At 36.0% G+C, this 12,837-nt stretch overlaps 1 protein-coding gene across 6 annotated transcripts in view; it reads right to left on the bottom strand.

The window, feature by feature from the left end:
* Nucleotides 1-12,837, bottom strand: part of grid2 (glutamate receptor, ionotropic, delta 2) — a 591,201-nt gene that overhangs the window by 75,076 nt on the left and 503,288 nt on the right. For all 6 annotated transcript variants that reach the window (XR_002873852.2, XR_013658170.1, XM_078953108.1 and 3 more), the window contains one exon: nt 8,591-8,729. Coding sequence is in view for 4 of the 6 variants with exons in the window: in XM_078953108.1 (XP_078809234.1) it covers nt 8,591-8,729 (139 nt within the window). In the remaining 2 variants the exon portion in view is untranslated. The remainder of the gene's footprint in view (nt 1-8,590; nt 8,730-12,837) is intronic.

Below are 12,837 nucleotides of genomic sequence, written 5' to 3'. Positions count from 1 at the left end.
ATTGTGTTTTTAAATACTTCTGAAATAAAAGGTGGACATAGTTTGTTATTTGTCTTTTCCCTCCTTGCTGTCACACAGAAAAGTATAGATAAAAATACCGATAAGATACTGGATCAATGAGCAGTATTGATAAGATAAAGTCTTTACGTTACCCATCCCTACTTAGTTTAACTCTGACTCAAGGACGTGTCACACACTACATACATTTTGCGCATATTCCGCATATGAAATTTTGGTCTTTCGTGATACATGTGTGATAAACATTATTCTAAGTCTTGCGTTCGTCCATGTGCGCAGATGTCCGTTGAGGGTTTTAGCCAATGAGTCTTTACGTGAATTCGCTTTTAAGCTGTTCCAAATTTTTGATCGGAAGAGAATTATGCAGTTCATGCATATTTTATATGGTTTATACGCAATTATTACATACATACATTACATGATTTTTGCAAGATGCATACAAAAATGTGTGATTTTCCACATATACCCAGCTATGTGTAACAGATCTTTCATGCAGGTATCACTGATGTACGGCTTTTATATTGTGTATGTAGTACATACATACACACATTAAATTACATAAATGACGCATGAATCGTTTTACATGCACGATGCATTCGAGATTCATAAGCAATTCATTAATTTTTTACGTGGATCTTGTGCAACTCATTCGTTGTTTTCAGTGTTTCATCCTTAATGTTTAGTCAATTTTGGCCCCTATTGGGCTGTTACGTTGACTTACGTGTTCTTTGCCTAGTTTATTCGTACATCTTCAGTGGTTTAAACGTGGTTCACTCATGATCCATCTATGAAAAATTCACGTAAAGACTAAAACCTTTGACTTTTTCAATGTTTATTCGCTATGACCAATTTTCATCCGTGCAATCCACACAAAATATATGTAGTAGCTGTGTGACACAGCCTTAGACAAGCTTATTTGCAACTCCCCTTGGAATAAAGGAGAAGTTAAATCATGACATGTATTTCAACTACAAACCCAAAACTAGGTCACTTCTAACCACAGTTGACATGCAACCACCAAACAAGAGGTTAACTGTCTAATATCTACAACAGACCAACAAGACAAAAATTGAATCAGAAAAACAGACAAAATAAAATCTTTTCTCCTAATTCTTTCTTTTTTTTCCTTTTTGGTCCAGCCTTCATCCAAACACTGCCACCACTTGAGATTTGAATAACAAATTATGAACAGTTTGCTTTTCAAAGAGATTGACCACAAACAACTGTTACACCAAACCCATTACATGAACTAATTAGTGTTTGTTTGTTAACTACATGCTTACACACCACCCATGGATTTCAGTTCAACAGATCTACGTAGGAAACAAAGCATGCATATAAAACATTCAGCATTTTATTCTTAATGAAAAATGACTACCACAATATTTGTTATTGATTCTGTTCTACTGAAATGGATTTCTGTGGGTGCTGTTTGGATAATTACAAGAATATTTGTGTGGTCAGTCAAACACACCTGCACACAAACATATGTGCAGGGACATTGAAAAGGGAGACTTTCATTATCTCTTCTCCTCAAGTCCTTCCAAACCTGAAACCTTACTAAAAAAAAAAAAGAAAAAAAATCCTTTAAAGATTTTAATGAACTCTGCTGTGAACATGAATCTTTTATGCCGTCAATTAATCTTTGGCCTTAATAATCTTCCCTCTCTACAGTACTCCCCAGTGAATATGCTAGATTGTCAGCATACTCTGACCAGGATTCCCCCATCGTGAATTGGTTTCTTACTGCAGTAGCAGTTATAGACTTTGTTCTTCAGGACAGAGAGACAAAAAGAAATGCACTTTGTACTTTTGCAAAGTTAAACTTAAAATGAAATTAAGCAGAATTGGGTTTTTTTGGTGTTTTCACTGACTTCTTAATTTTTACTAAGGTAAAAAAAAAAAAACAGGAAATTTAAATACCATTTGCACTTAATGGATTTAGTGATGCGGTATGACTAAAATACTTTGAAACTTCAGCTGTCCTTAATGAGTTATTTCAGTCCAACCCTAATTGACCAATAAATGAAATACTCCTTACTAATAGAAGCCAAGGTCCCTAAAAAGTTTGTAATTTGTTGGTTTAAATGCTTTAGGTTATGCTACAAACCTAAATAATCATTTTAGAAGAAGCTCAACTGTTGTAATCACTCTTTGACTTCATGGAGCAATTGTAATTAAAATTTTACCGAACATTTTATAATTCTATATGAACTGTTTCAACTAATAATTAAGCAAAGGTCAAAGACTATAGTCAGCTCTCAATCTGAAAACGGGATGTTTAATAATAAAGACTAAAGGGTCTTTTCTTCTAATGATCACTTTCAAGTCCTAAAATGTCCACAATAAATACCTTCTTATCGAAGGGAAACAATATACTGGTACTCAACAAAAAATATCACTAGTACTTTTTTTCATATTTGAGCTTTCATATTTGGCACCATCTTTTTCATGTATATTGCTTGACAATTGATGAATAGGGAATTTGGTGATTTGGTGGAGCCGGTTATTAATATAGTAGTGCATTTTGTGGGGCAGAGCTATGGGGGGACATGGGGGGGGCAGCCAGCAAAAAGCTTTACCCCCCATTTCCCCACCATTTTTTTTTGTTAGCATCATTATTGACAAGCCCTAATAAATCATAAGTCTCTTTAAGCATTGCAAAAATAACTAGATATTTTAAAATCAAATCTTGGTCTCCTGAAATCATTTTCTCCAATACCACAGTACATATTTGTGATCCTTTCATTTTTATTTTGGTAGTTGTAACCCCTCCAGTGTACCTACTGAATGGAAAAAAACCTTCACACACATCTATGCAGACCGACAAAGACATAATGCATGTACACAACCAAAAAAAGCAGACACATGTCAAGCATAAATCATTTTTATGCACATATTAATACCTTGTTTGTGCAAGAGTGAGCATGCTCCTGTGCTCAAGTGAGTGTGTTTACTACAGAAGATGAAGGTGCACGTTGTTTGTTTGTTTTTGTTTTTTTATTGGTAGGAGGGTGGACCCATGGGTAGACTCCACAGAGTTTCAAACTTTACTTTGTCCAGCCAAATTTCTGTTTTTGGAATACTGTTAATGGTTGAGGTAATTACCAGTTAATGTGCTTCTCCCTATTCAGGCTTCTTTTTTTGCCAAGCAGGATCCAATGGGGCATATCTAAGAGATTAAGAGCCTACTGTATTATTCTGGAAAAAAATAAAAAAATAAAAATAAAGAGCAGTTTGCCACCAGAAGTTTTCTTTTTGAGCATGCAACAGTGAATTAATTGGATCTAATAATGAAATGATAGAAGTAAAATAGATCTTAGAAGTATCATTGATATTCATCTTTTTCTTAAATGTGGCTTTAAGGGATTTGTTCCCTTTGGACAGAGAAGGTCAATGCCTATTAGCCTAATTGAAAGTCATTTTAGTAAGAAAAGAGTTGTCATTATCTTTCATCTAAAATTACAGAAACAATTTGTACACAGACATGTGCAGAATAGTAGACTTGTTTAGTTAAAGGGAAATTAAGCAGGGAGCTACTGGGAAGAATCTTTTCATTTGACTTTATCCCCTGCTTCAGACAAAGACAGTTCCTGTTTTTCTTGAGTGGGTCTGGCATAGATCGCAACCTGTGCATTGTGTACCTCGTCTCGGTATTAGACTGGCAGCGAAGAGCACAAAGTGGAGAAGTCTCTGTTCTTGAAGCTCTGAGTGGCCAATCATCTTAACCCTTGTGCTATCCTAGGCACTTTAACGTTGGGAGTTGGGTCATCTAAACCCACTAGACAGTGGGCTGAACCTTTTTTCTTCAATGATTTGTGATCTTCACTGGTGTCTATGGATTACATGAAATATTTCCACCTTTATCTACCTTTGTCATGGTAGGGAGAACACGTCAATGTAAGGGTGGGGTCATCTAAGATAGCACAAGGGTTAAAAAAAATGCCAACAACATGTGAACAAGTTCACAGAATGCTGATCGGGAAAACCATTGTCTTCACCAGCTTTTAAAAATGTGTGCCTAAATGTAATCTAGCAAGAAGGGGGAAAAAAAACAATGCTAATGTTGATTCCAAAGTAAAAATTGCTTCAGAAGTTATACAAAGTGTATAAATGCAGTTCTTTCTTCTACTACAGATGATGATTAATGCAGACACAAGTGCTTTGCTTTATTGGTTATTGACTGAAACCTTATTGAATTTTTAAATAAAGTTACATATGTTTTAATTTGATCCAACCAGACACTAACCTGCATGTTTCAACTCTGTTTGTTTCTTAGTGGTAACAAGGGAAACAAAAGTCATGATTGATGCGGTAGGACCGGTATGCAAGAGAACAAAAAACAAACCTAGAGTAGAACATGGCCTGATAAAAAAAGAAAATAACAGTGTGAACTACTAATGAACTACAACAAACTGTTGTAGAAGGTTTTTTTTTTTTTTAAGCTTTGTTCACACCGCCCTCAGCAACGCCCGTTCAAGTGGCCACTTTGAATAAAAAGTGTAAACGTGCGTTTCGGGCTTCCACGTTCAAAACCCCTTCAGTACTTGTAGCCATGCAGGTTTCTACCACCGTTTTCTGTGTAAAAAGTATATGGCCAATGAACACACTTTCACCAGTACAAAGCCCATTGAGACGACTGTTGTTGTGAATTTGGGCTATACAAATAAAATTGAATAGAACTGAACTTTATAAGTTAAACCAGGTTGAACTCTGACCAATCAGGGACTTGGATTTTGTAGTGACTTATGGATGGCATCCTTTTTAATTCACACAAGTGCCAACCATTTGAAAATTGATCATGGATGAGACATTAAAGGGCCTATATTATGATCTTTTTAAGCCTTTCAGAGTAAACTACATCCATATATTACATTTGGCACACTAAAGAACAATTTTTTTAATGAAATATTGGTTATTTTTACAGTTCATTTTTCTACCCAGAAGTAAGGCAACTCGATTTCTGAGGAAACCGCCTTTCGCTCCGTATTGGGTGCCGCCCATTTCATGACATCAACCTAGTGTAGACTCTTCCTGGAATGGGCTGTTCCTCACTTTGTGATGTCACAGTGTTAGAACCCACTCGTTTGGGTGGACTGGGAAGGGCTGGTGCTCAAAGCGCAGGTTTTCAGGAATGATTAGAGATGCGTAAATGCACCAAATTACTGCTTTGGGGTTGCTTTTCGCGGTAAATTAACATTATAATACACTTAAAAGGTCAATAACTTTGATTTTGCATGATACAGGCCCTTTAATAATTGCAATTTGTGCCCAGCTGGAATTATATGACACCAAGTCTTTCGTATGTCAGAATGAAGCTGTGAAAAGAAAGCCTGGAGCAAGATGTGCACTACTTTGACGTTTTGCACCAAGTCTCTTTTACTGTAGGTGGCAGACATGAGCTAGTAAACATAAACAGCAGCGTTATTGAACGATCCTCACATGCCCAGTGTGAATGTAGCATTAGACCGAAAGAACATATTTTCTGCTGAATTTTGTACTTTTAGTGAAAAAGGATTGACCTAATCACTCCTCCCAAATGCTTTCCTGAATCAAGCTGCAGACACATCACTGCAGCTCACATTATGCATCTGATAATCCAATTAGAATCAAACCCTCATTTGTAGCAGGGTTCAAACATTTTGCCAACTGATCAATACAAGGGGACGTCCTTCAGGGCGTAGTTAGCCATTTCAGAGAACAAAAAGGGGAAATTTGCATCCCTCTGGCCCTGTCTATGTCTGTTCCTTAAGAGAGAGACAAAACATGGTTTTGTTCCAGCATGCTGAAGGTAAACCAATTCTCTGTATGACCTCTATGTTTTTATATTATATTCATTAAATATTGTTAAATAACTTGTTTTCTTAATTTTGATAAAGTGATGTTGACGGTTTGACAGACACAGACTATAACAAAGGTGCTATTTATACTGACAGAACAGCTTATAAATGACAAAGACCAGATCTAACAAATCAATTTTACAAATACCAACATTTACTAATGAAAATCACTTCAATCTAGTTTAGTTGGGGAGGAATGGTGATAGTTTTCAAATAAAACAGAAGAATGACTTAAAACTACACAAAAACAATAAAAAATGAAGTTTACCTGTGGATTTCCTTTACATTCTTCCCCCCAAATGATATTTTCTGCTCAGTTTAGTCATCCCAGCTGAAATGCTTTTAGTTTCATGCTTCATTCCTTCTTTTTGTCTTTACTTCTTACTTGATGTTTTTTTTTAATATCTCATAACCTTCTCAGGTTTTCTTTTTTTTCCCCTCAATTGTCATTCTTTTCTTGTTCTCTTTCTGCACGCAAAAGCTTTTTCTTTTTGCTTTTGCGTATCTCCTCCTGCAATGCTCTTTATTTATTTCTTTTTTACTGTCACCCCTCACTGTTTTCCTTAAGGATTCACATGGAAATTGAGGGAAAACATCCAAGCGTGAAATAGTCCAGAAAGGGTTCTTGATGCTCACTTGTTATTTCATTTTCTGGATGAAACAAGGGCATTAATACTAAAAGGTTTGATTGAAAAAGAGCAATAACTTCTCCCGCTCTGTCTCTTTAATGCCCCTACAACTAATTCACTCTCACGCTTAAGCAATATATACTATTTATATATATATATATCTACCTTACAGATGATGATGTTCCTAGACTGACTGTCATCTTTTAAAATGCTAATCTATATTAAAAATATCTATATTTTTAAGAAAACTGAACATGTAGGCTGTAGGTTTGTTGTTAGGCAACTCGCATTGTAAAATTATAAAGAATTTCAAGCACTGTATTTTTTTTGTGTGCCAAAACCTAGAAAATAAATCAAGCAACTGATCACCTCCTTTTGTCCTATTATTTAAACATAAGGGACACTGATCAAAACTATCATCTGGGTGGTATTGATTATAAAACTTATTTGCAGTTTCTAGCTTCAAAAATAAAACAAAACATACACATCATTCTGATTCATCACTGAAATCCAATTGAAATTCTACAGGGACAAACAACCCCACACCCTGTGACAAGCGTGAACCACCCCCTTGTTGGGGTTGGTTGTTGTAATCTGTGTCTTTGATGGTTTATGACTTCTTGTTTACAACACTTGTTTACCCTGCGACAGACTGGCAACCTGTCCAGGTTGTCCCCTGCCTTCGCCCACAAGTGGCCGGGATAGGCTCCGGCAGCCCCGTGACCCGGAAGGGAAAAACGGTCAAGAAAATGAATGAATGAATATTTACAACAACTTCTCAAAGCAAAAGAGATACACATTTAAAGACAAAACTTCAAGCTTTCATTTCATGTAGGAATTAATGCTGAAAGTTTTTTTAAATATGAGCAATGCATAGATAAGTAAATGTGACAACCAACCCTGGTCTCCATGTGTGCTGTATATGCCATATAAAAGTTATACATATGTAAGTGGTGCATGCGTATAAGTTCCGTTAGAAATAAGTAGAATGGTCGTGGAAAGCCGCAAATGCGCGAATGCATTTCGCAAAAATCCCAAACAATTGATTGATTTATGTAATATTTGTGTATAAACTATGTAAAAAAACAACTCATAAACTGTGTAATTCTCAACAGACCAAAATTTAAACTGTTCAAAATCAAATTCATGTAAAACCTTCGACGAAGGTTCTTGCCAAATGCAAGAAACACTTGTGAATTAAGGTATATCATGTATCACCAAAGACGAAAAATGTCATTTGTGGAAAATGTGCATAATATACAAGTGAATGTGGTGACTGTGCAAGACGGCCTTTATTACTTTGATCCAAAAGAAACAGCTTCCTAGAACAGGAAAGATGAGGCATAATAAAGCAACAGAAACAAATTAAGACACCGATAGTAAAATAAGAGTGGTTTATTTCAAACCCGGGCACAATTAACTGTGGAACTGCCGGGCATTGCAGATGCTTGGAAATGCTGATTAGTCCAATGAGAGATGAATGTTGCCTAATGCCATAAGGAGAAAAGCAGCTAAACAGATTATCACAAAGATGGATAAACAGGGGGCGCATAGTTTTGGGGAAAGAAATTGTGTTAATACACAAAAAAGCTTGATGTCCAACAAAAACAAAAAAAAACCAATGATAATAATAATTTTCCTGCTTTTACATTACTCACATCCACACTTTCTCTCTGTTCTCTCCATCTTATTGTCTTCTCTACCTTCATCAGTGGAACACACATGCTGGCTTGAACACACAAACGCTAGGCAGACAGGAAATTACTATCTCACAACAGGGCACGGAAAGGAAAAGGAGGCGAGTGTGTGCTTGTGTGTGCGCGAGCGTGTACGTTTGTGTCACCTCTCATATATTACACATGTCTGCTTCAATGGATTTCCACTCTGAGCAACATTCAAGCACAACAGGGGACACTGCAGTGTGTTTCTCAGTGTTAAAAACAATTGGTCATGTACGCATAGCTACACATAGTCACTTATGTGAACAGGTGTGCTTTAGAAGGACTGGATTACCAATAGTAATCCCAAATGTCTCAATGCAGCTTCTTATTTGGCTTTGGAAACATTAAAACACATCAAGGCACGGATCTATCGGACACTTACTGTATAGAGTTCTCTATGCGTGTGATTGTGAGGAATGCTGCCAGATTGGCAGTGTACGAAGAGATCACAATGAGGGCAAACATCCACCAAATGCCCATCATCATCCTCGTTGCGAGGGTGGTGTAAGGAACCTCTCCACCTACAAGAAAAGGAGAAAAACACAGAAACAAAGAAAATTCTTTACAAAGGCCCCTAGATATTTGCATGTTGACAGTTGCCTCAGAGGATAAGACGGTTAACCCTTTAACATTGGAGATGTCTTTAACACTTCACGCTCTTTGACTTTAACTCTTCAACTGTGCACCCGATCATCATGAATCAGCTGATTTTGACATGGAGAAAAGCAGGTGTTTACATCGGCACAAAGCTGCTTTTCTTTGCAATAGAATCCGCTGGAATTACATTATTTGCGTCAACGGTTCATAAGTAACAGTGGACAAAAGAAAGTCAACGCTGGAGCTAAAGGTCTGGTTTAAAGGGTTAAAACACAACAAAATTTGAGCACGTAAAGAGGATGCTCTGGCATGACCGTGATCTTTACAAGTGGAAATACCTGAACAACAATTTCAAATATATTGACCTATCTTTGAAAAGCCAGCCCTCCATCATGAATAAAGGGGTGTATATATAAAATCTTAAACTCTGATCATGTATTTTGAAAATACATTTAATGTATCGTTATTGCGATATCAAGCTGTGCATATTTCTTATCGCAAAAGACGGCAAAAAATGCAATAAATGATTTTGTTTTAATGTGCTAAAACAATCTTATTGAGCTTGAACGACTTAACAAATCAAATAAATCCCTTTATACATTCGAGCAATCAGATGGAGCTCTTCACGTTGTTGACCAATCGGATGGAGCCCTTTTATGTTAGATGTTTGCCTCATATGTAGACTAGGGTCATTTGGAGTGTAATTTAATGTGTAATATATGTTGACTCGTACTTAAATTAAACTGATGCAGTACAATGAAAATGTTTTTAGTTGTTTCGTTATTTGTTCATTTATTGAAAGTTATAGCATCATCGCAATATTGATCACTAATATCGCAAACCGTGCAATTTCTTCATATTGTGCAGCCCCACATTTAACCCAAATTTCCATTAAAATGCTTGCAGCCCAATGCATTTAAGACTTAAACACAGTTTAAAAGAATTCTCAACTACTGTCCCTTCTGATAGTCAGAGGGGGAGGAAAGACCATTTTTTTTACTTAAAACGGGACTGGATCTCTGCACTAGCTCTTACGAGGTTCTTTTGTTGGTCTGAGTATTTCAGAAGCAAATGATTTCACAGAACAAAAACAAGGAAAGCCTCCTCCTCTGTGTGTAAGTTGTGTGGACAACCGTGCTTGATATATGCAAGAGATTGAAGGAGAATGCGTAGACTGGTTTTATAATGATACAAGTAATTGGAACTGATTTATTTCATGCAATCAAAACAAACCAAAATATAAACATAAAAGAAGATAAACGAGAGATATGTATCTATACATGCACATATCATACTTAAGATGATCAATAGATATTTCATTGGAAAAATGATAACACTAATTGCCTTTATATGCCTTTATATACCTTTATATTAACACCTAATCCTAAATCTTGTAGTTATATTTATCCATGAAATTCAATTATTGCGTTGTCTGATGAGTCTTTATTTAGGCTTCTCTTTTGAAAAATATAATTCTATTACAAACTTCATTTGAAATAAATGTTAAAAACATAAACTAAATGTTTCTTAAACTGTCTAAAGCTACCTTGAACATATTAAGAGTAAAATATGGATTCCTGCTTACTTGTAAAGTGCATTGCCAATAGCATTTTTTTTATATGTTCATTAACATAAGGCATGGAAATAATTCAATAATCAATTACCTTTGAAGCTTTGAGTTAAATAGGCAGCCTGTGCTGCTCATACAGACAAATGTTTGCACTGCTCATGCCCAAACACACTCTTGATTATATATTGCATATAATCACACAGTAAGTGTTGCCTTCAAGCCAATAGTTTAAGTTTAAGAAAAACAAAAAAACAAATATTTTCGAGGGTCTTTGAAGAGACGAGTCACTGTCAAACCAACACTCTTGTTTCCATCTCTTAGTGAATCAGTAGCACATGTAACAACCACGTAATCCCATGTTGCCTTTGTGTGGCCTTCTTTTCTCGTTCCACCAGATCCATGTCTTTCCCATGTTCCCTTTCAGGCATTCTTTGCACACTTTAGTATTTGATAGAATTTAAATGTGTTATCGCTCCCACGCTTTCTTGGTTTTCTGTATCTTTTTCATCCAGTGCATTAGCTGTTGGCATGGGATTTTGCCTAAAGGAACCAAAACATGTGGTAAAGCGCTCTACATGCAGTTTACGTAACTGTGTGTATCATGTGACACTTTGAGCTTTTTGTACAAATTCCAAAAATAAGAAAGGTAGATTTTTTTTTTCAAGACAACAGTTTATAAACTATCTAGTTTCCACTTTAATTGCTATTCAAGTATCATAAAAATGTGACTAATAGCAAATTTTGAAAAGTTCACAGTCATCTTTTCATGAGAAATGTTCACAGACATGAACGTAGGATTTGTCAGTGGGAGAATGAGTGGAATTATTTTTTTGTTTTTTTTTCATGGATGAGTACAACCAGCAGGCACAGATGCTTTTCTCTCACGATGCAAGCTGCCAAAAAAAGTCTGGAAATACATGCCAAACCGTGACTGTTGTGATCTGGCCCTCGGTAGTTTCTAAAAAAATGACCTTCATGAGGCATTCCACACTCAGCAAGGAGATTTTGAGATTTCATACTGACAAACCCACAGAGGGACGATTACATTTCAAGTGAAACACTATTGACAACAAAATGAATTGTAAAGTTTTTAACACAAGGGGAATTTTTAGAAAGTATTAGAAAAAGGAAAAATAACTGCTGTGTTAAGAGGTTCAAATTTCTTAGGAGGCAAACAGCCTTCTGTGAGGTTCTTAATGTCAAATTTTTCTGCTCATTTTATGAAAAGTTTTTCCTGTCTTCTTCAAGAAAAGACTACTGTGATTGGACATACGTCAAATACATATATTACTAGCTGTGTTTCTATTGACTATGAAATTGCAAAAAATGGATTTGCGATAAGAAATTTGCCTAATGGAAACACGACAATTTCGAAAAAACTCAAATTTATCGAAAAAGCGTTTCTTCGCTTGGAGGAGGTGTTTCTTGAGGCGTATTGAAACTGCCCTATTATTCAAAACTGCAATGGATACACTCTTTTTGAATTAAATGAGTCACGTGACCAAAGACCGTAAAGCACTGCTCATCAAAATTTGAGTCTGTCATGCAGAACTGTTGGAACCACAGCTCCTCTGTAAAATCCCCAACCACGATTTCTTAAAATCTCTTCATTCATAGCCACTACCACGTGGAAGGAGCTTACAGCTCCATGGCCTGAATAAGACGCCAACGTCTCCTTTGTTAGATGATGATGAGCGCTAGTGCCGTGGCAGAAATTTGAATGCATCTGCTGAAAATCAAAGTGTTGCTTACATCCATTGCCATGTTTTTGAATGACTTAACGCATGAGACGGTTTATGTTTATTCTTATAATTATGATTTAATAGAAACAGTACGAAATTGTGTTTTTTTTCCGGCATTTCTAGAATTCCACTAAAGGTTTGCTCATATGTCTAATGAAATCGCAGCTACAGTTCTGCTGCTATTGGACATCTTCTCTTTTGTAAAATGCTGCACTGGCTTTTTATATCTACACAATACAAAGCAGGTATTCCCAAATACATGGACAAACATAACTGATATTGTGAAACCCTCTCTACGGGATATCACAGAAACAGAGCCCACTGCATGGGACTGACTGGTACAATAGGATTTTCATCAATGTTTGGGTTAACATTTTATTCCCATATAAAACCCTCCACAGGGCGGTTTATTCTTAAAAACCCTTATGAGGGATTTCTTTACACAAATATATATATGTCCTAATCCATTGCACAAAGCAAAGTAATGAGCAATGTCTATAAATAATTTCTACGTCAATCTGGATCTACACACACTCAGAACAATAGAACGTTTATAGTTTCTGTCAAGAACTTTGGATAAAATAGTTGAGCCTTTTTTTAAGATCAAATTCCACTACTAGAATTTTCTGAGCTCCCTTGCATTTTACAAGAAAGAAGATTGGCACAGATTATATACAAAAAAAAAGGAAAAAACTTAGGAAGCAAAGAAGAGCTGATAAA

The sequence above is a fragment of the Oryzias latipes genome, chromosome 9 (assembly GCF_053564925.1).
Source record: "Oryzias latipes strain Hd-rR chromosome 9, Olatipes_Hd-rR_3.1".
NCBI classification, from domain to species: Eukaryota; Metazoa; Chordata; class Actinopteri; order Beloniformes; family Adrianichthyidae; genus Oryzias; species Oryzias latipes.
The sequence above is the reverse complement of the archived record's forward strand: the minus strand, read 5'-3'. Positions and strand labels throughout refer to the sequence as shown.